The sequence below is a fragment of the Urocampus carinirostris genome, chromosome 9 (assembly GCF_059441175.1).
Source record: "Urocampus carinirostris isolate Australia breed hairy pipefish chromosome 9, RoL_Ucar_1.0, whole genome shotgun sequence".
NCBI lineage: Eukaryota > Metazoa > Chordata > Actinopteri > Syngnathiformes > Syngnathidae > Urocampus > Urocampus carinirostris.
Genome location: NC_142357.1, coordinates 17,253,294 through 17,280,721, shown reverse-complemented (window position 1 = coordinate 17,280,721; position 27,428 = coordinate 17,253,294). Strand labels below are relative to the sequence as shown.

Below are 27,428 nucleotides of genomic sequence, written 5' to 3'. Positions count from 1 at the left end.
GATAGTATTAACAAGCTAACAGCAAGTCAAGCCAAGCATTTTTCCTTCTCTTTTCTTGGACTTTTTTCATACGGGAGGACTACTTAACTATTGGTGCCTTTATTCAAAAGGAGCAGCACATAGACTTCATTTATAAGTTAAGGTAAGAAACTAAAACGTTTTTTTTCTATGCCACAGTTACTGTATTGCTTTTTTTGCTCTGCTAATCAAGTGATGAATAATATTATGTAGGTTCATTTATTTGTCAATCTGATTGTGCTTCACCAGACATAATCTTCACTGCGCGTGGCTCTTCTAAAAGCATTATAAGTAACATACATATTGTACTTGCAAAGCTTTAAGATAATCAGAAATTGGAAGTGTGAAAAAAATTAAATTAATGTAGAATGCAGAGGCTGCTCCATGGCTCTCTCTAGTGTTCAATAACGGTAATTCTGCCCCGGTGTTGGGTGACGTCAACAGTGTAGCTGGATTCCAGGATCCGCCTTGGCCATCAAGCTCCTAGAATAGATGGTTGATGACTTCCAAGACGTGTAAACAAAGTGTCTGGAAAAGCCAATGCTCGTTTGGAGACCATTTATAAAGGAATGGCCACCGTTAAAAAGGATAACAGGCTGACTACTTCGCAAAGCTTGTCGTGCGTGGGCTTAGCAGGTTTAGTCAGTAAAAGCGCAACATCGCCTTTGGAAGTGGTGAAGATCAAAAGTCAGGTGGGAACATTTCACTGTAAAAACGGCTTCGGGCAAACGTTTCTCCTCATCTACCATAATGAAGGACTCAAAGGGTTTTGGAAGGGGAACTTCGTCTCTTGCCTCCGCTTGTTCCCTTACACAGCAATCCACTTGTCAATCTACAGAAAGTAAGTTCGTACACTTGAATAATATTTAATGGACGTGTTTTAGGTCTTTGGGCATAACTCTGGAGCAAATGTAATTCTTAATTTGCATTAGTTAGGCACCGTAGAAGTTGGAGATAAAGTTTGCATGTCGGGCCAACAACAAAGATTTAACTGTCTCTACGATGGGTTTGACGTGGAATCCGCTGGAAACATAAATTTAAGTGGATACAATCTTGTTTTTTTTCGCTTTGGATTGGCATTTTCTTACTTCCTGTTTACTGAGCTCGTGTTTTTATTCTAGCCAATCAGGTGGCTTTCTTCTCTCGGTCGATATTTAAGAACATGCCATTTGTAAACCCTGATTTTTACCTAGCAGGTAGTTTGATAAAATTAAATGGAATTGGGGAAACATATTTCACAAATGTTATATGATCATTTTTAATATTGATCAAACGTATTTTTTAAAATAAAATAACCAGTATTCTACAGAAGCTTTAGTGAACGACGTTGCTTTTTTATTTCTTTTGGTTCAAGCAGTCAACCACAGGACCGTTCCACGGCTGTTTAACAAAGTAGTGCGAAATTCAGTTAAAACGCACAGGATTATGAATTTCGTACATGTGGTGCATATTTTTGAAAATAAAATATTTGTGCTCTGTTCGTTTCATTAATTTTAACGTTTTGTATCGCTACATTCGCTTGCGAGGTTAAACATAAAGCATCCTATTTATCCACCTTTTGGGTTACTATCGGACAAAACAATGTATTTTCATCTTTATAAGGAAAGTAACTAAACACTAAGGGTGAATACAGATAAAGTAGTCTAGTGGTCGTTTCGATCAGTTAAGGTTCGTGCAAATAGCAGACTTGTCAGACAGGACACGTGATACCATTGATCTTGTGCAGTCTTGTACTGTAAGTACACAGAGTTCCCGGAAAACAATCTCTCATATCCATCTACATAGTATAAGTTACAGTTGTAGTGCCTAGTGACTTATTCTAACAATTAAGAACTGAGGTAATCTAATAACTTATCTTGACCACACAGAACAAGGGTTAAAGTACTACTCACTGTAATATAAATCTTTCTTCAAGAAAGTATTGTTCATTGACTGAAATAAACCTTATTCGACGACTTTTTTTGTGCCCAGGATAGTCCACCTCCACATGGACGAACTGGGATTCATTTCCCAGGCAAGGGCCATCATTGCAGGCGGGCTGGCGGGAATTGCAGCTGCTTTAGCCACGTACCCCCTGGAGGTTGCCGAAACCAGGCTGATCGTCCAGAACATCAGGGAGCCGTCATATTTTGGCATTGTTCACACGTTGGCCAAGATCCATAGCACAGAAGGCCTACTGGCCCTCTACAGGGGTTTTTCTCTTACGATCTTAGGTATGCAGAGAACGAAATATGTTTCAGTTTTTGATACGCAAATAGCTGTGCAACATCAATTACAAAGACCATCGCTTGTATCACAAGACATATTCCGATTTCATTTTGTTACTTTTAAAAGTTTCCTGTCCATGATTTTGACATAGGGTCTCCAAGTCCCCTAACCCTCAGGAGTATTTGGGATGAATTACTTAGAAATCAAATAAAAATATGAGGTGTTTTTCAGTAAGAAGAAGAAAATTTATTAAGTTAGAGCCGTTGTTCACTCATGGTTAAGAAACACTACCTATCAATGTTTTAAAACAATATGTGTTTTCCTAGGTGCATTTCCCTTTTCTCTGGGATGCTACGTGGTGCACAAGAACATGCATAGTGTGTGGCGTGAGCCTCTTTCCGCTTCTCACCTCTGCAGAACTTCATTAATGGCTGTCTGGCGGCAGCAGTGGCGCAAACATTTTCATACCCTTTTGAGACCGTCAAGCGAAAGATGCAAGTAAGTCACTACATGTGGGCAGCATGTTATCTTTCTGTTATTGTTATAATTCTAAAAAACAAATAGACTATTTTTGTATTTGTTACTCTTTAGTAATTCATTGTTGATTTATTATAATAATTACGGGAAACACTTGTATTTATTATTACCCAACTTCAAATGAAATGAAATAATCTGCATTTATATAGCGCTTTTCAAGTCAATGACTTCCCAAAGCGCTTTACAGTGTGCTTCACATTTCCCAATACCGGCCTTGTATTGCAGCCATGTAAGACGCTAACTTGCTTATTGGGGGTATTAGGGGTTCAGTGTCTTACCCAAGGACACTTCGACATGTAACACGGACAAGCCGGGATTCGAACTGGGATCCCTTGATCCCAAGACGAGCGCTCTACCTCCTGAGCTACTGCCGCCCCAACTTCTGGTATTTAGTTTGATCGGTATTTTGGGTACATAACTTTGCACATAATGCGGGTTGTACTTTTTAAATAATGTTGGTTTGAGCAGTAGTCTCTATATTTCAAAGGTTACTCACAATACCATCTTACTGTTTTGCTGCCATATATCGACTATGAAATGAAATGAAATGATCTGCATTTATATAGCGCTTTTCAAGTCATTGACTTCCCAAAGCGCTTTACATTGTGCTTCACACTTCCCAATAGCGGCCGTGATCTGTGCAGCCATGTAAGGTGCTAACCTGCTTATTGGGGGTAATTGGGGGTTCAATGTCTTACCCAAGGACACTTCGACATGTAACACGGACAAGCCGGGATTTGAACTGGGATCCCAAAACGATCGCTCTACCTCCAGAGCTACTGCCGCTACTGAATATTGGGAGAAGAACTTTGCAAGAATAGTAAATGGTGGCAATAACGCTTGCAAGTTATTATTATATAATTGTATGGTACAGTTGTTTGTTTGCTAATAGTTTATTGTTTCCTATTTTTAATCAATGGTCGATGCTGTTTTTATGTGCTGTGCCTAAATAAAAAGCCACAAAGAAGTTATCTCTCTAAGGCACTGTATGTGCACTCTTCAAAATGCACTGGTTAAGAAAATGGTTACCCAGTAGTTGAAATATAAGTGTGTGAATTCTTTTTTGATAATTATTTATACTCTATAGCAATTTTAGAGCCATACTTTTTTACACACTTAGTGCTATGCCATTAATAAAATCAGCGCAAATAAAGTTCCTTAAACTGAAGTTAGTCCGTTATAAATGTCAGCAGGTCAGTAAATAATTAAAACGAATAAATAATGAATTAAAGCACGAGATGCAAACAAATGAAAATGTAGATTCAATAAGGCTTTAGGGCACATTTAATCTACCTACCAGTAGAGAGAGCCTGTGGACCACACCAAATTTAACGTTCTGGGTAACGGTCACTACAACACAAATTATTTGATACATGTTTTCATTAAAAGTATACATATCTGTCCAGCGTGACTCTAAATGTAATTTCAATACCCTCGTGGTGATACTTGTATCATTACAGTACATGCATTTAGTTGTGGTAATAGCTTTTAAAATCCACACGGAGGCAGTATTATTGTTCAATTTGGTTTTATTTAATGGGCAAAAGCCTAAAAATCAATTTCCTGCAATGTTTAAACGTCAGTGAGAGTATACATCTTATATAAACTGTCTAATTTTAACTTTAAAAAAAAAAAAAATCATTCGGCACATAACATCTGAAATTCTGGGAACACAAGTCATTACACCTAATTTGAAAATGTGCAAAATGGGCCCATTTAGCCAATTTCCATTCCCTCGTTTTTTGTTATGGATTTGTTTTACAAAGTCTGAGATATGAATTGTAAAAAGGTGTGTTATATTTTGTTTTATATTTTAAGTCTTGTAGTTGTCACTTATAGTCAAATATCCAACATTATGCAACAAATCCATGAATTGATGAATGGAATGATGGAGCTCACTGTTCTTGTTTTCAAGGACTCGAGGAAGCAATGGCGCCTCCGGGACGAAATACTACATCTGGTTCTGTGTATGCTATTATTATGAGCTGCCAGCAGCTGGGAATGCAAATACGTGTTGGGTCTGCAGCAGAGGCTTGAGATAAAGCGTTTAAATATAGCTGTCGGCAATCAGCTTAAGACCAGTTGGGGTGGGCGGTCGGTTGTATCCCTTAACCACTAGGGTCCTAGGGGCACAATTTCCTGTGGTGTGTCGTGTGCAAGTACAGCCCGGTAGCGCCCATCCCTCTCCAGGGCAACAACTCACTTTTTATGTGGACAACCTAGCAAACGCAGCACGTGGTTAACAAAGGCCGCTGCGGGAAAACAGTTAGGCATTTGCTACAGTTGCTGCTTCTATGTACTCTCTTTTTCGTCATCATTGAGATGCACTGGTGCTAATATTGTTAAAAGGCTTGTGCCAATTAAGGCCTGCGAATTCCAAACAATTTTCTCTAGTGAACTGAGCTTTTGTCCCTTTCTCATGATGTAATAGTGCAGAAATGCACTATGCACTATTTTCCTTGTTTCAATTGTATTGCAAACACAATAATGATCAATTAAACAGTTGAGTGCATACAGGTTGTAAAAAAGTGTGTGCAAAATGTATATAACATTCACAAATACGGTCTTTCCCCTTGTAAAAATCGGATGCTAATAAATCTCCCTTTAAAAGCACCCTGCGAGTGTTTGTTTGCCGAATCCCAAGTGACAGTTTACGATGTCGGCCTGTTCCGACTCATTTGCCCGCCCTTTAATGAAAATGAACTTGTTTCTCATCCGGTTAATGTCCTCCGACAAGATGTAAGGATCATAGATTTCCCGGTTATAAAAAAAAAAAGCGCTTTCACAGGTTCAAGAGTGTTGACAGCTTAGAGATGTTCCAGAGCAGTCCGAGCAAATGAAGCGTCTAAATCGACGGGTTCTGGCTGACCCTCTGAATCGTTATGACGGCCTTATTCCGGGGCAGGAAGTCATGTTCGGCCTCATCGGGATGGGAAGCGAGCTATGGAAGGAGGACGTTACATGGCCACTTAACTTGAGGTTCTCTTTCTTTCGCAGGCACAGAGTTCCTGGCTCCCGCATTACGGCAGTGTCGATATACATTTCAACGGTGTGGCCGACTGTTTTGCACAGGTGGTCAAACATAAGGGCGTCCTTTCACTCTGGAGTGGTTTTGCTGCCAATACCATAAAGGTACACTGACAGAAGTGACTTGGGTCCGAATGATTACAAGGCCAGCACCAACTTCATTGGCTGAATTTTTCAAATTGGTAGGAAAAAGCCAAATTTTCCTCATTTTAATTCATTTTACACATAACACACACTGAACTTGTCATTTTACATGAGCACGATCAGTGAATCTGAGCTTCCCCTGAGGGAGATCGTGACATGCTGTTAAAAGAGGGTAGGGCGGCGACATTAGAAACAATGTGGAGTTTGAAATTAATAGCAAGGATATCACGAGTGAAGTGGGCAACGTCCTTCTCCAGAACGGCGCGCTTCATTCTCCAATTTCAGTTGCAAATGTCAAGGTGGCTGCATGTGCTTTTACAAATACGAAAGTCAAACCGGAGATCGTTAAGGAGAATAGGTTACTAGCCAAGCAGCACAGTGGATGACTGGTTAGCACACCCGCCTCACACTTCGGAGGTACATTACAGTTATTACAGTTACAACACAATGCACAATGAAAATCCGCAAAGTAGCGAAACTGGGAAAAGTAAACTGCGATACAGACTGTTTTAAGAATGCATTTAATGATGTCAAATAATGTTGATTGCGCTAACATTTATGTCATGTTATTGTCAAAAGGCATTTTCTTTCTTACAACTTGACTGCTTTCATTTTCAGATCGTCCCCTACTTTGGCCTCCTTTTTGCCTGCTTTGAGCTGTGCAAGCAGGTTTGCCTGTACCGCAACGGCTACATTTTGTCGCCGCTGAGCTACACGCCAGCACCTGGCGTGGACCAAAGCCTCAGGCCGGCCGAGCTGCAGGAAGTGAAGCGCTACCTGATGAACAGGAGTTTTGAAACGACTGGCCAGTCCAGCATCAGAAACTGATTAACTGGATAAACATACCATCACAAACTCAAAAGGATGCAATGCAAAAATATGCCTTTCCAGTCTACTTTTTTTTATTGCAGTGAATATGTTCCAGACCCACCATGGTTTTTATTGTATCAACTCTCCCCCACATTGTATATACTGTAAAAAGAAAAACAGACGTAAATATCTGCTATTTATCAAGAGCAGAATAATGCACAATATAGAAGAGATGATTTAAAATGCTTTTTATTCTGCCTTTCAGTACGTTTGATCAAACATTTCATCTTGCAAAAAGGATTTCAGTCTAAATATTTATTTTTGACAAAATGTTTAACTTATTTTGCCATTTTTGTTTATACTTTGGATTTGTTCGTTTATTTTTATAACTGGTTGTTTCAGTCTTAAACTACCATAGATGTTTTAAGACATGCATTCTATGGGATCTCATACAGCACGTTGTTCCTATGAACATTTTTGGCAGTAATTTCAAGACAATAACATTACATGATGTATTCTTCCTACCGGTTCTTTTTGTCTAGTGTTTGGGGGGGGAAGTGTATTTATTCTGTTGTGCAACACTTGTGATACTCGCAATAGCGTTTACATTATATAAATAGTTGCAGCCAATAAAGTACTGTGTAGTTATTACAATATCTATCTGAATATTGAAAACCTTCCATTTTAATCTTATGTTGGAAGGCAGATATGTATTCAGTGCCACATAAGCAAGGTTGCGCACATAAGCCTCAGCAAATCCTTATGGAATCAAATGTTGGTCCTCAACTCCCTTAAAACATTTTGAGTGAATTTTCCACATTATCTGTTTTTTCTCTGCCCATCCGATTAAAATGGACTCATTTTAATATTTGGCAGAATAGTTTAGCATTTTCAATGTTACAATGTGTGAAATAACAGAAAAATGTTGCATTACATTTGATGATGAGTTGACATTGCTTTACAATTTGAATGTGAATTGTTTTTTTTGTTTGTTTTTTGTAATGCAATTTTTGGGAATGCAATAATTTAATTAATCAACTTTTTTTTCCAATTTTTTTGAAACGGCTGGTTTCTATTAAAGCAATTGTCACAACCACAGTGAATGAACAGAAAAGATCCAGTTTTTTTATTTTTTGGGGGGCTGAAAATGTCTGAACATTTGGAATAATTGATGGGCTCCAGCAACCACCCCCCCAACCCCCCCCCGCCCCGCGACCCTAATGAGGATAAGCGGTACGGCTAATGAGATGAGATGTATTCTACCTTTTAACCAACATACAATCCACTTGCGATTCTGGCAGCTCAAAAATAGGGTTGTATACAACTACAGACAGTACTCCTCATCAGTCCATTTTACTGTGGGTTAGTGCTGGGCTTATGTGTTCTATCAGGTCTACCGGCAGCTGAAAAGCTTCTTTTTGGGATATTTTATTTGGTATTGTTCTCTTTAAAATGTCAACCAAAAAAGGTTCTTGCAAAATATATGTTGTTGGGTTATTTTGCACAATCAGGGTGTGAGTAAAGCGTGTTAATATGGTGTGCAGTCAGCACACACGCACCCACTTTGCTAAGCAGCAGGCAACGGACGGTAACAGGTGGGGTGACCTTTATTCACCATTGCAGAGGCCTTCAGCTTCTCTTCACTGACCACTAACATGACATTGAAACAAGACCATAATCATCATGTTCATTATCCCATTCGATTATCACTGCGGGGTGAAAAAGCTTATGTCTTCATGACCTAATATCAAAGCTGTAGCAATAAATTATGTGTAATTGAAAATGTAGGCAAATCCCAACATTAACTAATTAAATGTTTAACTGATGAATGCAGATACCTATCTCATCTCATTAGCTGTACTGCTTATCCTTTTTAGGGGCGCGGGGGGGCTGGAGCCCATCCCAGCCATCTCCGGGCAGTGGGCAGGGGACACCCTGACCTGGTTGCCAGCCAATCGCAGGGCACACAGGGACAGACAACTCACTCGCTCAGTCACACCTAGGGACAATTTGGACCGAAATTCACCTGAAATTCACCTGTTTTTGGAATGTGGGAGGAAACCGGAGTGCCCGGAGGAAACCCACGCAAGCACGGGGAGAACATACAAACTCCGCACAGTGAGGCCGGTAGCTGGATTTGAACCCACGCAGGAGGTTCCCACTACCTCAGAACTGTGCCGCACATGCGCTAACCACTGCGCCGCCGTGCTGCCCTGCAGATACCTATGTTTTAGTCAAATGAAAATAAAAGCTAAAGTTGCCTACTTTTAGCTCCTCTTTACTGCAAACGCAAAACATAAAAATCATATACAGGCTCTTTTTTATACTTGCTTGTGGTGGGCCCTAAGGGCCGGCAAACCCTTCTCTGCTGTCCTAAAAAACAAAAAATTCTCCATCGGCTTCGTTTCATTCCTTTCCCCCGTTTCTCCCCTGATTTTAGAAAATCACATTTCAGCCATTACTTGTTGCCAAAGTCAGAAATCTACATGGGGGTCTTAACAGTTAATTCTACAGGCCCTGACTTATAATGTAAGTGCCGATAAAACTAACTCTAGCCAATTAGACTTCGATTTGGCGACATTGAAGTCTTCAGGCAAAGGGAAACGTCATCTAGTGGTCTGAAACCTATTATTCTACAAAATTATGATGGTTTTTATTTTTTTAACTCATTTAAACTTTTGTCAAGCAACAGAAAATCTCAGAGGAATAACCAACACAATTTTAATTAAAATATTGATTTTCAGTGTAACAACAAATAAACTATGGATTACAAGAATAAAATTTACATTTCTTTTTTTAAAACACACCCAATGAAAAACACAGGAAACAGAAATTCAAATATTTACAGATGTTCAAAAAGAAAATCAAATACAAAACAATGTAAAACTTTCCGATACTAAACTAATTTACAATAAACGACAAAGAATCCCTTGGAAAATATACATATTGACCAATCACAAGAGAAAAAAAGTGTCTCGAAGAGAACCCCTCTTGATTGGTGGGGAGCCGGTTCCTGTCCTTCACTTCCAAGAGCTCTTAGTGCCAGATCGTTTGTGAACAACACATTACGAAAGACCATGACTGAAGGCCTAGGTGTGAAATGCACGGCCGCCACTGATATGTGCTTACTACTATGAATACCACAAATCAAACACAAATGGCAGCCACTGATCTCACTCTGCAAGACACACCCCTTAAATGTTAAGTCAAGTCACATTTATTTGATATAGGCCTTAATCACAAAAAGTCTCAAACGACTGCACAAGATTACAATTACACCATCCCCTGATCTTAAACAAACATGTGGGCAAGGAAAAAACACTTTGATTTTTTTTTAAATTGTTTTATATTGTAGAACAGGGTTCTCCAATGTGCCTGTTCTGAAAACAGTTCACCAGTGAGGGTCATTTATTTACTAGCAAAATTGATTTTGTAGTAGTCCATTTAACTGAACTTCCAATCGTTAACCTGGTAATACCATAGTAACAACAGAGTATTAACATGATAAATTGTCATTTTAAAAATGCATATCAAACAGGGTGCCCCTTAGCGCCAAATAGTAAGAAAATGTAGCTCTCTGTTTGAAAAACGCTGGAGACCCCTGCCCTGATCTTTATATATAATCTTACTACCTCTGATTGCGGCAGGATGACCCCCCCCCAAGAAGCCTCCCTCAACATACACCTCTGAGCCTCTTTCTGACTTTTCTCGTACACCTCCATGTTAAGCTTATCGCATAAATGTCCAACACAGAGTGATTTGTAACCAAATTACATTCAAATTAATATGTATTACAGTATTTAAAGTATCTTCCAGTTGGTATTTTCATTGGGGTTTTTTCATGATGTGGATTGGGTCTTTTTTGTTTAGCTTTTTTTTATATTTTCTATAAAAACATACAAATAACTGCTAGGGTGCTGAATTATTTGAATATATCCGAATTTCACGATTGATTCCTTCGTCAATCTGGAAAATAAAATATGTTAATGTTAAATTAATGTCCCCACCCATTATCTACGCTCCACCAATGAGCGCCAGGAGCGGAAGTTGGCGTTTTCCCTCCTCTTTAAATCCCTCCTGCCCTTGTCAGACTTTGGCCTTTTGAACATCGAGCAGCAAGGGGACTGCAGGACGGCAACTTTTAATTAACTTATTTGTACATATATTTATTTTTTGAGGGACAGGCGCAAATATGAGTGAACAAGCCGTTTCGTTCGCCAAGGACTTTTTGGCTGGTGGCATTGCCGCTGCCATCTCTAAGACCGCCGTCGCCCCCATTGAGAGGGTCAAACTACTACTACAGGTCAAATTTCTTCCTTAAGTGATATTTACTTAATAATGCAGCTGCAAATCACAGCAAATAACACATCATTTGAGGTGTAAAATTCCAAATCAATTGTAGCACTTAATGCTCAACTGGCATGGAGTATTCAGGAGCTCTGAGGTGCAGGGATTACTTAAACAAAGTTCCCCAAGTTACTTTATGGCCCTTACTAGAAAGCGCTTAAGTACAGACTCGCTAAAACGCCACAATATATGCAAAAAAAATTGTGAATTGTATATAGTACATAATAAGTTTAAAGTAGAAGTTAAAAATATTCATCTCTGTGATGAAAAATCTTTTGCAAAGTATTTTTACTGGCACTTGATAAAATATTTAAAAGATTTTTGCAACTAAAATGACCGATTAAATTATTGTTTGTTTTCATCTGCTTGACCTTTGTGCATTGAAAACATTTTAGCTAATATAACCTGGCTTTTAAAATTCCAAACAAGTATCGTGGTAAAAAAAAAAATCCTTGAAATTCTGGTTCAAGTTCCTCTATATTTTTGCTCCATTAAATAAAATGCTCAATCCTCAACTGGTATATTTTTCTTGAGATTAAATGGCTTGCTCGCGATTTGTGCACATAGAAATTGTCTAATAAAAACACTCCAATTTAATTTCACAGCTTTTAATTGACACTCACAAACCGAAAATGTGTATAGTCTTACTTCTATTGACAAACCCAGGCTAAACTGAACTAATGTTAACACATTGTATGTCAATCAATAATGCATCCCACATATTATTTTGACACTTAGTACTTTCCCACTAGCCTGTTCTCTAAAGTTGGGTAACTGCCAATGGCATGTGATAAGTTCCAGTGCAGTGGTTTGGCAACACTTATAGTATGTCATGCTCCCTCCTCGGCCGTGCTCTGTTACCGTATGACCAAACATAGAAAAACAGCATAAGTGTAAACATCCTCTTGCACTCAGCTGGTGCGACACAATAATTGACTGCAAAGTAAAAGGTATGACAAGTTTCTTTGTAAAGCATCATGCAAAATCAAGGCAAATTTGAATCTTTTTAAATTACCAAAACTCTATCAGAAGGACTGGGGGCTGTCATAACACCTTTGTCGTTCCAATACATTGAACTATAAATATTGTTTTTCTCCCCCCCAAAAAAATCTAAATTGGTTGTAATATCTAAACTTTTTGATTTCCTATTGTAATGTTCGACCTGAACCTCAGTCAGGTTCTTTTATCGTAGATCCTTGTGATAATAGAAATAAGAACAGGAGACAGCATATTGTTTTTTTAACTACGTACTGGATGTGGATTGAATACGCAGCTGTGGATCCTTTTCAACATCATGCAAAAGAAGGTTATCTTTATCTAAGATGGTGCCTAGTCTTATACTGCCTCAGAGGGGGTTGGTGGTGGACTCAACCACACCACTATGCCAATATGAGACCGAATAGTCTTAGCTGGTTCAAACTCGATAATGTGTGCAAGAGTGCTTTTAGATAGTAAAATGCCAAAGCAAGGACAGGTTGGAGCAACCTAGCGGCTCAGTTCAAGTCTTCTATTTTATATTAAAGACGCCTAATTTAACACTATCTTGGGGCACACTCCTACAAATGTTTTCAAACGGGGAAAATTTTATTTTGTTTTCACACTCAAAGGTTCTGTACGGAATTGCCTTATGTGGCGTGTATAAGTACGTGCATTTCTTTGACGTGCTCGACTAAACTCTTCCTTTTTTCATCTTTGTAAGGGTTTGTGTTTGTCATACTCTCACCATTTTCATGCTACACAAACAGAAAAAACACAGGGACTAGCATGAACTGCCTATGTGCCCCATTCCAGCTCCCTAATGTGTTCTGCGTCCCAAACGGTTGAACTAAAATGAGATCGGCAAAGGAAAACAAATTATAAAGGCTCTTTAGGAACTTAGCTGGGCATTGTTAACGCATACTTAATAGAAAAAAATATTTTACTTTCAACTTTCTATGGACACATCAAACAACGTACCCCACCATTTAGTCGATCAAAAACAATACTACTGAACTTTATTGAATATCTGTTTATTTCTTCTTCACAAAACACCTTTTATTTTTCTGTCAAAAAAACGTTATCCTATAAGTGTCAGTTACTAATTTTAACATGTATCGCCCACAGGTCCAGCATGCCAGCAGGCAGATCTCAGTGGACAAGCAGTACAAGGGCATTGTGGACTGCGTGGTCCGCATTCCCAAGGAGCAAGGCTTCCTGTCCTTCTGGAGGGGCAACCTGGCCAACGTCATTCGCTACTTCCCCACCCAGGCCCTCAACTTCGCCTTCAAGGACAAATACAAGAAGATTTTCCTGGACGGCGTTGACAAGCACAAGCAGTTCTGGCGCTACTTTGCCGGCAACCTGGCATCGGGCGGCGCCGCCGGGGCCACGTCGCTGTGTTTTGTCTACCCGCTGGATTTCGCCAGGACGCGTCTTGCCGCTGACGTGGGAAAGGCCGGGGGCGAGCGCGAGTTCAAGGGGCTCGGGGACTGCCTGGTCAAGATCTCCAAGTCAGACGGCATCCGGGGTCTCTACCAGGGCTTCAGCGTGTCTGTGCAGGGCATCATCATTTACAGGGCCGCCTATTTCGGCGTCTACGATACAGCCAAGGGTCAGGCCGTGTCCTGTTCCGGCGCAGTCTACCTGAGAGCCACCAGCAATCTTTTGTCTGTGTCTCTTTCTCAGGCATGCTCCCCGACCCCAAGAATACTCACATCATGGTTAGCTGGATGATTGCTCAGTCTGTGACCGCAGTGGCTGGTCTGGTGTCCTACCCTTTTGACACTGTCCGCCGTCGGATGATGATGCAGTCCGGTCGCAAAGGAGGTAAATCTGGCAAACGCTCTTAGTATGTTGTATGTCAATGTTGTGTTTCTGCATGTTTTGGAGTGGCTGCAAATGTGTATATAAACAATATACACTCTGTTCTGATGCGTAGCATTCATTTCATCACCTTAATATTAAGCTTTATGCACATTAAATAAATTAATTGCTATTTATTTAGGCACAGCACCAAAAAAACTGCATCAACCACTAATTAACAAAAAGGAACTACAAAATATTTGCACAAGAAATAGCTGAACAATACAATAATATTACACATAAACATATGCCCAAGATGAGTATGCTGAAGCCAAAGCTTTTAGGTGCCCAACCCATTTATATATATATTTTTTTTTGGAGGAAAGATTCAAAATCAAGATAAGAAAACAGAAAATTTATCCAACAAAGGACAAAATAAAATCACATATCAAACTTGAAATGGTATTGCTAGTGACTCAAACAGCATATAATACCCAAATAAAATCTTGATATAAATAAATCTTATTTTTTTTGTACTAACAGTAGTAACAAATGCCCCTTGTGTGCAATTTAAGCAATGCTAGTAAAGACTGTTAAGGATATCTCTTAAACTCGTGTCACACTTTACATAAAGCTGTTTCTTTCTTCAATTTCTCAATTGTATATACTAGAATACGCCCTGTGGTTACTAATAGTTTAGTTCAGGGGTTTGAAACCCAAAGTGTTGAAAAAGCCATATTGAACCAAAAAAATAACAACATATGTTTGAGGTCGCAAAAATTAAAAGCTTTGTACGAGCCATATAAGGAAGGTATCACATACTGTATATTATATATTTCTACAGTATAAATCTTTATTCATGAGATAATGTTAAGAATGTTTGCCATTTCTGTCCAATAGAAACCTTATCAATTTCCTTTATCATACATTTTTAATAAAGAGCCAGTAAGCCACTAGATGGCCACTAGATGGTGCCACATGGGGCTCCAGAGCAGCTTGTTGCTAACCCACGAGCTAGTTACATGTTGTTAAATGGAACTTATGCACTGAAGAGCGAGACTGACCTTATTACAGTTATTACAGTTTCCCCTCTAATAGCACTTGGTCATCATTATGCCATAAATGTCATACTACTTAAAGAAAAACATGTGTGAGTTTATGTATCTTAAAGTGACAGTGTGCCTTTTTGTGCCTCCTAGTGGTTAACTAATTAAAAAAAATATTGGTTTAAATAACAAGAACCTGAACTGTTATATTCAAATGTGCTTTAAAAAAAATACACATAGGCCAAGTAATTTGCATATATTTACATAACATGAGCCTCACTTAAAGGTAACTGACATAACTGTCTATCTTGCTGCTATGGGAAGCCAAAACAAACCTCATGATAAATGGCAAAAAGGTGAGAAAATTGGTGCAGTTGGTCACTTTTGAGTTTTCAGATTTGGTATTCTTTGAGATTTTTTGCACTGGTTTTCTGTTTGATTACACAATACGGCATACCGCTCAGCAAACTGCTCTCCTTAATGATTGCAACTCCTCTTATTAAGCGATTATAAACCCTTCAAACACAATCTTCCTCAATCAAGGCTCTGCAGTATATTCTTACATAATGTTTGTTTTTCCTGAGATTTTATTAATTTAAGGTTTGCCTATAAAATCACTATTTTAAACTTGATTTCCATTTGTATTTGTTATTATAGGCTCTTTCATAGCCTACGTCAAGTGTGATGTTACAGTCGAAGCTAGAGGCAAAAGAATACTTGCGCTGGTTTGAAGACCGTGGAAAAGAACGCGATCGTTGCTGATAGTTGTAGTCATGTTGTGTGATTGGGTGCCAGAATCGGAAAAAAACTAAAGTCTCCCAGTGGACACTCCTGATCGAAAAAAGACAGTTGTATTTAAGTGCATTAAAGTGAAAAGATTGGACCGATGCACTTGTCCAAAATGCTCAGGTTTTCAGTGCGCACTTTATATCAGATAAGACCAAATTTATCATTTGATTGTTGCTATCAAGTCCATATTACCTATTATTTCGGCAGAGTATCTTGGCTTCATCTGTTACCGTGTAGCCTAAATACCACCAAATAGTGATGTGCTCTTGGCTTCAATCCCTGAAGCGTGTGCTATATTTTTAAATAAGTGGTTCATGAACCATGAATCGAAGTGTGTGTTGATGACGTAAATGGCCACGTTTAGAGCGGGTGTACCTTTTGACTTCAGGAAATGATTCGCTTGGATTGAGTGTGGTTCCAAATAAAAGTATCCAAGAAACACCCTTAAACTTGAAAGTCCCCTTAAGCGATAGGAATCACGGAAATATGCACTTCCAATTCTTTACAAACTTTGTATCATATATGCACCACTGCTTCATCTGTACTTTGAAAAGCAGGTGAAATTCTCTGCAAAAAAAGAAACCTCCTAAGTCAAAAATACTGTGGTGGTGGTTGTTGTTTTTTTTAAATAAAAATGAAAACTCATTTGATTTTACCTTCTTATTTCACACAAGTCCAACACACAACAATTCATGATACACTCTGATTCCATTACTCTCCTAATACACTCTTAAAATCTACTTTTTGTATTCAGATCATATTTTAAACCCCAACGTTTTATTGCATGTAATACATTTTTTCATCCACACGAATCAAGGAAATGAATCATCTTGAAGCCCCGATGGGAGTGTGGGGGTATGTAGCATTTCCCTGCAGGGATTCTCCGCTTTATGAGGGTTCATTTTGCCATCACTGCCATCAGTAGATCCTTCTATAAAATAAATAAATAAATGAATTATTAAATGTATCTAATAAATGACTTTGAGTGTTGTTCCCCATGTGTGTTTGCAATGCGTGCTTGTTTTTATTTCTGAGCAGCCGCACGTAGTGTTTACACAGCTAAGGTTGGCTAAAGCTGAGAAAATGACAAGATACTTTACCAATATGGACTCGATAGCAACAATCATAAACTTTTAGATTCTCTTAACTGGTATGTAGTGTGCGCTGCATACCTGAGTATTTTTGATGAGTCCCTCGGTCCAATCTTTTCGCTTTAATGCATTTAACCACGACTCTCTTCTTCAATTAAGGGTTTCTGTTGGGATCCTCTAAAACATCTATTTACGACCATTGATGTTTTTTTTTCTCCAATTTTGGCACACACACAACGACAACTAGAAGCTAGGACAGTTTTAATTTCCTCAGTTTTGCATTCAGCTACAGCTCTGACATAGTATTTTAAAACTAGCATCAAAGCCATCCATTTTGATGATACGAAGCTAAACTTTCAGCGCATATGCTTGTTGAAATATCTTATCCTAGCTTTTGCCTCCGGTTTAAGCCCGCCCACCGGATAGGTCACAATGTTTACAAAGAAAAGAAAGGGTCCAAATGAAAAATGTATTTGAGAATTGATTTTTACTTGTCTAAAGGACTGCCTGTTTATTTATTTTTTTGTTGTGTTGCACAGCCGACATCATGTACAGTGGTACCATCGACTGCTGGAGAAAGATCGCCCGCGATGAGGGAAGCAACGCGTTCTTCAAGGGGGCCTGGTCAAATGTGCTCCGAGGCATGGGCGGAGCCTTTGTGCTGGTCCTCTACGACGAGCTCAAGAAAGTGCTGTAACGCCTTCATTTGCACTTTCTTATACCGTATTCTTGTACATTCAGAAGGACTGACATGATGCAATATATTTATCAGGGACCAACTAGTATTTGGCTACTAGTTGTACCGAGGGGGAGGGGGGCTAAAACGTTGATGCACTCTTGGGCCATGTTTATATGCGCTCTGTTTTTTTTTTCCTGGCCCACACTTGAATGTCATCGGCTTAATGCTGTAACTTTGCTTGAAAAAAGAGCAATAAACGCTACTTACTGAGTAAGTTTGGTTGTTTATTTTGTTTTGGCAGCACACAGCATGTACTAAATTCAATTTGAGTGCCCTCTTAAAGCACAGTGTGTATTATTTAGAGCCTCCTATTGGTAAAAATAAGACTTGATTAATTTAAAAGAGCTATATTGATTTGAATAAGGAGCAAAAACGCACAAACTTCCATTTGAATGTGCATTTTTTTAGAATACTGTCTCCACTCGTAAGTGAAGACATTTTTGTTTTTTGACATAACATGAGGCTCACCTTGTGGGATCTGACCTATTTGTCGCCCCCTATTTTTCTTCCTTTCCCCCATTTATCCCTTTATATTGTTTAGTCCCTTTTTTCATTTTTTCTGTTTTTTTTCCTTCGTAAATTTATCTTGTTTTGTCCTTTATCTGGGTTTTCCTTTTTGCCCTTTCTCAATTTTTCTTTCCCTTTTTCTTTTTCCTTATTTGCATTTTTTCATTTGTTTCCTCTTCTGTTGTTCCGTTTTGTTTTCCTTTTTTTCTTTTGTGAAAAAAATAGAAGAAAATCTTGCTGTTTGATTACTTTTAGTCTCTGTAAATTGTATTATTTTTTCGCTTTTCAGCACTTTTTTGTTTTCAATACACAATACAGCAACATCTTGTTTACAAATATGACACTCAAAGTTGTAACGAGAGACCCAATACGTGATTTGAGAGCTGTTATCTTGATGCTGACATGTTAAATTACATGCAAAATATATTATTCATCCTCTGTAAAGGACAAATAATATTACTGAGAAGTTTTGATTATACTTTACTTTATAACCAGTAAAATCATCCGAGAGATTTGCAGGTTACCCGAGGACAGATGTGATGGATCATGTATTTGCCCTTTGTTATTTTTCTAGAGCGTTTATAATAAATTGCTTTTCTGATTAAACAGGGTGCGAAAATCAAAAGAAAATCTAGGATATTTTCATCTCTTGGCACTGATAAATTATATTTAACATACTACATAAATTGAAATGTAATGATGATGAACCGAGCCTGGGCTGCAGTTTCCTGCCTGTGACGCCTGCAAATAAAACTGTTTAACGACATTTGTGTTGCCAGATTGTATTTGGGGGTAATCCAAAATCAACCGTGAAGGTTGAGCTGCTGGGTGGTGTGACGTTCAAGATACTTTTGCACCTGTCAATGCGCCAGAAAGTCCACATTTGCACCGCCAGATTTAGAGTGCTGAGTACCAAGGTTGCAGTTACTTGCTGCTACGTGGATTATTTCACACTTTCAAACTGAACTTTTATCTCCTGCCAAGTTTCCATCATTGGAACAGCGTGTGCAAGTCTTTTATTTTAACAGCTCTATTGTTGGTCCCTTTAAGTTTCAGATATTTAACCTTTATGTATCCAGATAAGGTCATTGGGAATACCTTCTCTTTTGCAATGCTAAGTTAGCAAGTAATATGATTTTATAGAAAATAATCTTATTTTCAGCATTTTTATGTAAAATAAGTCACATGCCTAAATTTGATAATGCTGTACAAAGCCCAATTTCCTGTGTCATCTTTTACAAAAATACAAACCCATTTCAGGGAGAGAAGCGTTAACATAAGGAATCAATCCATCCATTATCTCCACTTATCCTCAGTAGGGTCGCAGGATTCATCCCAGCTTTCTTTGGGCAGTGGGCAGGGGACACCCTAAACTGGTTGCCAGCCAGTCGCAGAGCACACAGAGACAGACCGCTCATTCGCTCATTCACACCTATGGACAATTTGAACCGGACAACTAACCCGACATGCATGATTTTAGAATGTGGGAAGAAACCCACGCAGGCACAGGGGGGACGTGCAAACTCCACATGGGGAGGTTGGAGTAGTTGGACTTAAACATCTGCACCGTGGGGCTGTGCGCTAACCACCCACCCGCCATGCCGCCAATAAGGAATGCAACCCTTATTAGGCCCTTCCCTGAGCCCTTTCTCTTTGTTACATATTAGTTATGAAAGCAAATCCACCCACCCTCAATGATGTGGAAATTAAACAAAAGGAACATGAAAAGCCAATAGCGTGACTGATGTAATGGTCGAAACCACAAGCAACAGTTACGCAATAATAGCCAAAATAACCAACTGGTATTCAATAAAATCCCCATTGCAGGTGTCCATTAATAAAAACAGAATAAACTCATCAAAGAGACGGTGTGTATTATTTGACCACGAGATGTCGCAATATTGTATGGTGCAACTGAAAATTGTTGCCAAGCGTACATGGAAGAATACTAAAACCTAGTGATTCAAAGTGACCAAACTGCAACATTTTTGGTCTTATATTTTTTGGCCAGCCTTTTGCAAGGTTTTTGATTCTAGGGTACCCATCACAGTTAGACTGCTGTTAAAAAGTTTTCACACCCTTCTTGATTTCTGTGTTTTTTTGCACATTTTTAACTCACAAAGGTTTTAGATCGTCAAACCATTTTTAATATCTCACAGAGACAACCCAATAAATAGAAAATGCAGTCTTGAAATGTTTATTCCATTTCAAGGACACAAAAAAAAATCAAAACTATGCGACACTCTGTGATCAAGTAATTGCCCCTCTGAACCTAATAGCGAGTTGGGCCACCTTTGGCAGCTATAACAGAAATCAAACATTTACAATAATGGGTAAAGAGTCTTTCACAACGCTGTGGAGGAATTTTGTCCCTCTCTTCTTCGTAAAATTGTTTCAAATCTGCCATAATGGAGGGTTTTCTAGCATGACCTGCCCGTTTAACCTCCGTGGCATGCATTTTTGGGGGGGTTGCACAATGTCAGTGTACAATATTTAAACGTGAACTTAGTGTGATAACTCGGCTATTTGTGAATATTTTCTGACTTCCAACCCTTCAAAATGTTCAGTGGCATCAGAACTATCCATACAAGTATAGCTTTTCATTTATTTATTCCTCCCCCAACCCTTAGGACAGTACAAATCCTAAAAGTGACTACAAAAAAAACTTACTTTAACTGTAGATACATATACATAACATTTCTAGGTGAATATTTCAAATAGCCTAATTGGAGCTTCATATTAGTCAAAAAGTCGCGATATTTCTTTTTTTAATACATGCCTTTTTTACATTTTTTTACAATTGCAATTTTCCCCAAAACCTTGCACAATGCACGTCAGTGTACATTATTTGGATGTGGAGCATGAGAACTCGGTCATCAATGAATATTTTTTGACATCTAACCACTCAAAATGTTCTGTGGTATTGGACCTATTCATACTTATGTGGATTTTAGGTTATTTATTTATATACCCCAAAAACTTGGCTCTTTGTAGACTCGTCTTTTGACTTGTACATTCCAGTTGAGAAGTTAAGGATGCACAGAGTGATAGTGGTCCAGTGCATTATCGTTCTCTCCCCTTGTAAATTGGTTATTGCGACTATGTGATCAATAATTTCCTTGGTAAAAAATTCATTCATACCGATGCGAGCAACAGCGTACAAAGTTGGCCTGGTGTCCGGCAGTGTTGGAGGCACAAAGTGGCGAGCTACTTTGTGTTATGGAGACCACATGATTTTTTTTCATTTTTGGATCTTCAAATGTTTTGTCCACTCACGTCTTCTTCCACATCATCTTGCACATTCCCGTCACCCAGATCCTCCTCCGTGTCTTCTTCCTCCACAGCCTCACCCAGTTCATCATTGTAAGAAACCTTTTTTTGTTTTGCCAAGCAATCATGTTAAAAATCCTCATCGGAATACTTTGAGGTGTCGGAGGAAAAAAAATCTTCCGGTTTAGATTTTCCCTTTTTGAACAAAGGGACAGCTTCATCGGCTGAGTCTTTCCTTTCGATCCTGCCCAAGTCAGTTTTCGTAGGTAGTGGTCGCTGGGTTGAGTTGCCCCCCTATATACATTATGCCAAAGAAGTCTCAATCCACTCGGATTCAAACAGCTGACCAATAATAATACCAAACAAGTTTTTCTTTGGAATTTTTACCTTTCCCACGGGAATCATTCAGATGTTTCTTTCCCACCAATCAATCAGTTGTTTATCTTTGAGGCAGCGCAGGGTAAACACACCCACAACTGCTTTGGCTGTGCCAAGAGGCATACACGCAATTCAAGTTCACGACACTTGAATTTGCAACAACAAGGTAGAAAGCACAACAATTGTTTTGGATTGCTTTTGAAGAAACTTCTTCAAAGCAATGCAAAAGAATTGTCATGCATGTGATGCACCACGGGATGCAATACCAGCATCTCGGGGGCTACAGTCAGTGGTTTGCAGGCAAAATTATCATCGTCATCATTATTTATATCATATTTGGACTTTAGCGCCACTCAACTAATTATTTGACTTCGCATACAATTGACTCCAATCATGGGAAATGTATTGAACTAAGCCAGGTTGATGAATCATAATGGATGTCTATATAGTACGTCCGAAGTATGTACATAGCACGCTTTGTGTGTAGTATGTGGTTCGCTCCTAAATGCAATAACATATACATCACAGCACATTGCAAATTTGAACATCCACATGTTCTTACAACTCATGGAAATTTTTAGCTCCCGAGTGTTTACTCTTTAATACTCTCTCTTTGATTGAAAATACAAAAATCATCAAAATGTACATAATAAGTACCTGTATACCAGCAGGGTTGAGGTCTCTCCACAGCATCTCAAGTGGATTCAGTAAATCCGGACATTGACTTGGCCACTCCAGAAGCTTTATTTTGTTTTTGTTTTTTAACCATTCAGAGGGGGACTTGCTTGTGTGTTTCGGATCATTGTTCTGCTGCATGATCCAAGAGTTTGAGGACATCTTCTGGTAAATACCAGAATGCATTATCCTGTCAACCACAGCAAGTTGCCTCGGTCCTGAGGCAGCAAAGAAGCCCCAGACCATCACACCGCCACCACCATACTTTACTGTTGGCATCATGTTCTTTTTGTCAAATGCTGTGCCATTTTTATGCCATGTGTAACAGGCAATCCTTCCAAAAAGTTTAACTTTAGACTCATCAGTCCACAGAATGTTTCTTCAAAAGTCTTGAGGATAACCAAGAAGCTCTTTGGCAAATTTGTGTTCTTTTGTAACAGCAGTGGTTTTTGCCTTGGAACTCTTGTTGGATGGCATTTTTGGCGCGTGTCTTTCTTATAGTAAAGTCATTAACACTGACCTTAACTGAGGCCAGCAGGTCCTGCAGTTCCTTGGATATTTTCTGAGGTATTTTCTGACTTCCTGGATGGCCACGTCACACTCATGAAGTAATCTTAGTTGGCCGACCACTTCTGGGAAGGTTAACCACTGTTTCCAGTTTTCTCCATTTGTGGATATTGGCTCTGACAGTGGTTCACCGGAGCCCTACAGCTTTGTGACATTTTCCGGACTAATAGATTTCAATTTTTTTTTAACAGTTTTTTCAGGAATTTCTTTTGATCGTGGCATGTTAATTGTATTCGGGAGATTTTTTTGCCTACTTTACTTTGTCTAACAAAGATTTCTTGACTCAACACAGGTAGGTGGTGGCATCAAATTTAGGTGTGGCAGGGGAATTGAACTAAACTTTCCCAAAACTGTGGTTAGTCACAGTCACCTAGTGGTTTAACAAGGAAGGGCACTTACTTTTTCACATAGGGCCAGATTGGCATAGATTTTTTTTGTGCCTAAATAAATCAAATCTGCATTTCAAAACTGCATTTTGTATTTCCTTGGGCTGTCTTTGTGTGATGTTGAAATTGCTTTGATAATCTGAAACCATTGTGAGTGATAAATGTATTGGCCTACGAGCTTTTTAAAAAATGTATGCTGTTAAATCAGTATTGTTTTTTTTCAATTAATGATTTTTTTTTTTGCCACCATGAGGTACATAATAATACACATGCTCCGTTTTAACGTTCACACTAAGGTGGGGCCTTAAACTATTATTCCACGGGTCGCAATAGGCCCCCAGGTTGTGGTTTTAAGACACTTGATAAATGTGAAACCTGAAACAACGCACTCAACCAATTTGAAGATAAATGAATCACACATGAGTGAACTCAATTTAGGAAGGGCCATGTTTAATCCTTGGGAAATGTCATAAATGTTGGTTTCAAAACACTTTTTAATAAGCCTTCTTAATAAGTAGATACTGCAGTGTAAAATGAGTAATCCGGGCTCTGTGTCGCACTAATAGAGGACACGGCCTCATTACTGGATGGTTCAGTGTTGCGCTTCTGGGGCCAAACATTTGACCCGTTGAAATTAAGCCAGGCTGTTGTTTGGATTGATGCTCGGGTGAATTTCTGCCCAGTCAGGTGATTCTAAACAACCCGCTGTCCGCCTGTTTAATGAGATGGCCCCGGGTCCCCTGTTGCAAAACTAACTTGTTCAATGACTTTAGCAGCGATTAGAGGAAGATGCCATGCCTGATGTCTCCTCAATTGACTTGTGATGTCACATGTTGCCATTTTCCATTAACTCTCAATAGGATCCCCATCCATAAATAGATAGAATGTCTTAGGCAAAATAAATATGGGCTAATTGAATACGTGTCCGTCTCCCTTCACAAAGGATGTGGGCTGTAACACCAACTTTCTTAGTGCCCTTGAGCAAGTCACTATAACCACATTAGTTCCTAGTCAGTGCTGGCATCGCTTTGCATTGGATGACAGCAGTCGAACACCGCTGTGTGAAATCTGATTGTGAAACAAAACGATTTGAGCACCATCAAAGTCCAATTACTTTTAACAGTTATGATGGATATGGAGGATATAGAAATAAAGCTCAAACAGCATTTTGTAGCAGGCGAACATCAGTCAAATCCAATTAGAGAGTAATCCATCAAAAAACTTACAAGATATGTAATTTTGTGAATATTTTCTTCTGCCAATCATTAGTTCTATGTTGTTTTTTTAATCTAATGAATGACATAAAAACAAAACCAAGTGCATAATTTGTAACACTTAGTACTGCAAACTTTGCCTGAACCAAAAATAAGAAAAAAATGAATGGGAAAAGAGATACGTTTTTCATCATCAGTTCCTCATCAGTCATGTTCTGTTGAATGAAATACATCTTCCTGAAAGTGAAGGTGTGTCTCATGGTATGTAAAAGGAATGCAATATTCTTAGTCTACAAGTATTTTAAAAAAATGCACGTTTTTTAAAAAGTTAATGTATTTTAAATAATCGTTTATGTATTTTTGCCTATCATTAGTTAATTGAGCGTCACAGAGGAAGAGTGGTTAGCAAGTCCGCGGCACAGTTCTGAGGTCATGGGTTCAAATCCAGCTACCAACCTTCCTGTGCAGAGTTTGTATGTTCTCCCTGTGCTTGTGTGTGTTTCCTCCGGGCACTCCGGTTTCCTCCAACATTCCAAAAACATGCATGTCAGGTTAAGTGGCTGGTCCAAATTGTCCTTAGGTGTAAATGAGTGAGTAAGTTGTCTGTTTCTGTTTGCACTGCGACTGGCTGGCCACCAGTTCAGGGTGTCCCCTGCCCACTGCCCGCAGATAGCTTGGAAGGGCTTCAGCACCCCCGTGACCCTACTGAGGATAAGCGGTGCACATAATGGATGGATATATTAGTTAATTGATTCTGTTTCTCGAATAAATTACATTTTAATACCACTAGGAGGTGCTAAATAAAACACAATGTCCCTTTAAGATGCTTAGTAAGGGACATAGAGATGGAGATGGTGCAGAAATGATTGAATGAAAATATAAAGTTTCAGTGTTCTCGTTTGCCCGCGTCCCTGCGTCCTAGACGCATTACTTTTGCTGAGGACGCATCGTGTCAAATCAACATGCGTCCCCGGGACGCAACTTTTTTGACACGAAATTGTCATTATCATTTTTAACAAAGATTTACTGCGCTGCAAACTTTTCGTCAGGCAGATCCGCCATTGTTGTTTTGGTCTCGCGGTTCGAGTTTTCGTCTGCACGCCGATCTCGAGTTCGAGTTGTGTAGTGAAACACTGTCTCTTTTTAGAGAACCGGCTTTTTCGGCTCAACTCATTAAAGAGCCGGCTCTCAAACGGGTCACTTGCTTTGATGCATTACACTGTATTACGAATTATTATGTTGTATAAAGAAGTTAAGAAAAAAAGGAAGTATAAAAGGAGAAAATGAAAAAAGACAGGTTTGTGGTGATCCCTTTTAATCAGTATATTACCAACAATAATTTAATGCAGAAAAATGAATTAATAATTTGAAAAAGAATATGTATTATTCTACTTAATTATATTTGCATGTATTTTTTCCTTCTACAGTGAACGTCCAGGCGTCTTCATTTCTGAACTTTTTTTATAATGAACCTAATTCATGTCGAGCAACTCAGTGTCTCTCAACAAAATGTTCATTAACGATATATGATGATGATATATATGATATAAGGAAACACATGTACAAAATAACATGTTAAACTACCTAAATAAACATGTTTGAAAACAAAAAATATTTTTAGTATTTTGTAAGTGAAAATACGACAGTTTGTAAGGGCATGGAGCACACTAAATTTTGGGGACCCATAGATCTCTATTGGGACCCATCAATTTTTTAGAAGTAAAATGAACACCTATAAAGTAATACATTCATGAAGTTGGAAATGATGCAATTATGGGTGGTTGATCCCTTAACCACTAGGGTCATATGGGCACCATTTACTTTAGTTTGTTTTGGGCAAGTATAGCCTGGTGGTGCCCATCCCTCTCCAAGCCAACATATGTTTCCACCCGGTCTCGAACCGGCGACCTCGCTCGTGTCAGGTAAATGAGCTTACAGCTGCACTGCAGAAACAACATCGATGATAATTAAGGTAGTTTCTTCTAAGATTGATGGATTTTGAATCATAATTAAATACGATATCTATCGGTCCTGGTCCATCAAGCAGAAAAAAGAATTGAATGTTAGCGTGGAAACTAAAGCTACAAAAAATGAAAATTTCTACGATCAATTAATTCAGAGGTGGGTAGTGGGTAGTAATAGAGTACATTTACTCCTTTACATTTACTCCTTTACATTTACTTAAGTACGTTTTGGGAAATGTTGTACTTCTTTAATTTTAAATCCCCGTACTTTTACTTTTACTTGAGCAAATTTGTGAAGAAAAAAACGATACTTTAACTACGCTACATTAGGCAACATCGTTACCTAATAAATCCCCTCTACGTAAGTACGTGTCTGTCTGTCAATCCGTGTCCCGGCGGCATGTTCGATTCAACTGCTGGGATTCCAACTACGGTAAGTGCTTGAACGAAAAAACAAGAACTGAAGAGAGAAGTTCTGTGGGGGACTTTTTTTTACTAAGAAACAAAATAAGAAACAAACACAATATCTTGGGCTTGTAGACAAGAACAATTCCTCCCGAAACAAGCATCAATAAAATGACTGACCATATTTTTTTATAGGAAAAGAGTGTGGTTTGACAAAAATGAAACTCAACTGAAATAGGATTTTCCAGTTGAGGCAAGGTAGTCACATCGTCCCAAGAAACCTTTGTTAAGATTGGATCTATCTTTGTTTTGCAGGTGACATGATAAGATTATTATTATTTCAGAACACCACTTAGAAACATTGCTGGGAAAGTACTGAATAAATGTATACATTGAAATATCAAGTGAATGCAAGAAGAAAATAATTCATTCAAATATCTGGATAAGCATAAGGTGCCATTATAACAACTTAGTAAATAAGTCAAAGTAATGACTATCTATCTATCTCTCTACTATATCTACTGT

General features: G+C 38.7%; 2 protein-coding genes across 2 annotated transcripts; both read left to right on the top strand.

Annotated features, from left to right (window-relative positions):
- Positions 1-433: 433 nt before the first annotated feature.
- Positions 434-6,878, top strand: slc25a43 (solute carrier family 25 member 43). Its single transcript, XM_088344691.1, is given in 6 exon segments — positions 434-859; positions 1,990-2,231; positions 2,553-2,618; positions 2,621-2,724; positions 5,761-5,895; positions 6,553-6,878. Coding segments are annotated over 6 exon segments (1,029 nt in total). The 5' UTR covers positions 434-587; the 3' UTR covers positions 6,763-6,878.
- A 3,919-nt stretch (positions 6,879-10,797) lies between these two features.
- On the top strand, positions 10,798-17,751 carry slc25a5 (solute carrier family 25 member 5). Its single transcript, XM_088344682.1, has 4 exons — positions 10,798-11,047; positions 13,195-13,681; positions 13,756-13,896; positions 17,338-17,751. The coding sequence occupies exons 1-4, from the start codon at positions 10,937-10,939 to the stop codon at positions 17,493-17,495; spliced, it is 897 nt and encodes a 298-aa protein (XP_088200808.1). The 5' UTR covers positions 10,798-10,936; the 3' UTR covers positions 17,496-17,751.
- The last annotated feature ends 9,677 nt before the right edge of the window (positions 17,752-27,428 follow it).

Coding starts and splice junctions, on each gene's coding strand:
- slc25a5 (XM_088344682.1), top strand. CDS start 10,937: ATGAGTGAACAAGCCGTTTCGTTCGCCAAGGACTTTTTGGCTGGTGGC. Junction 11,048..13,194: donor GGGTCAAACTACTACTACAG/GTCAAATTTCTT, acceptor TATCGCCCACAG/GTCCAGCATGCCAGCAGGCA. Junction 13,682..13,755: donor CGTCTACGATACAGCCAAGG/GTCAGGCCGTGT, acceptor TCTCTTTCTCAG/GCATGCTCCCCGACCCCAAG.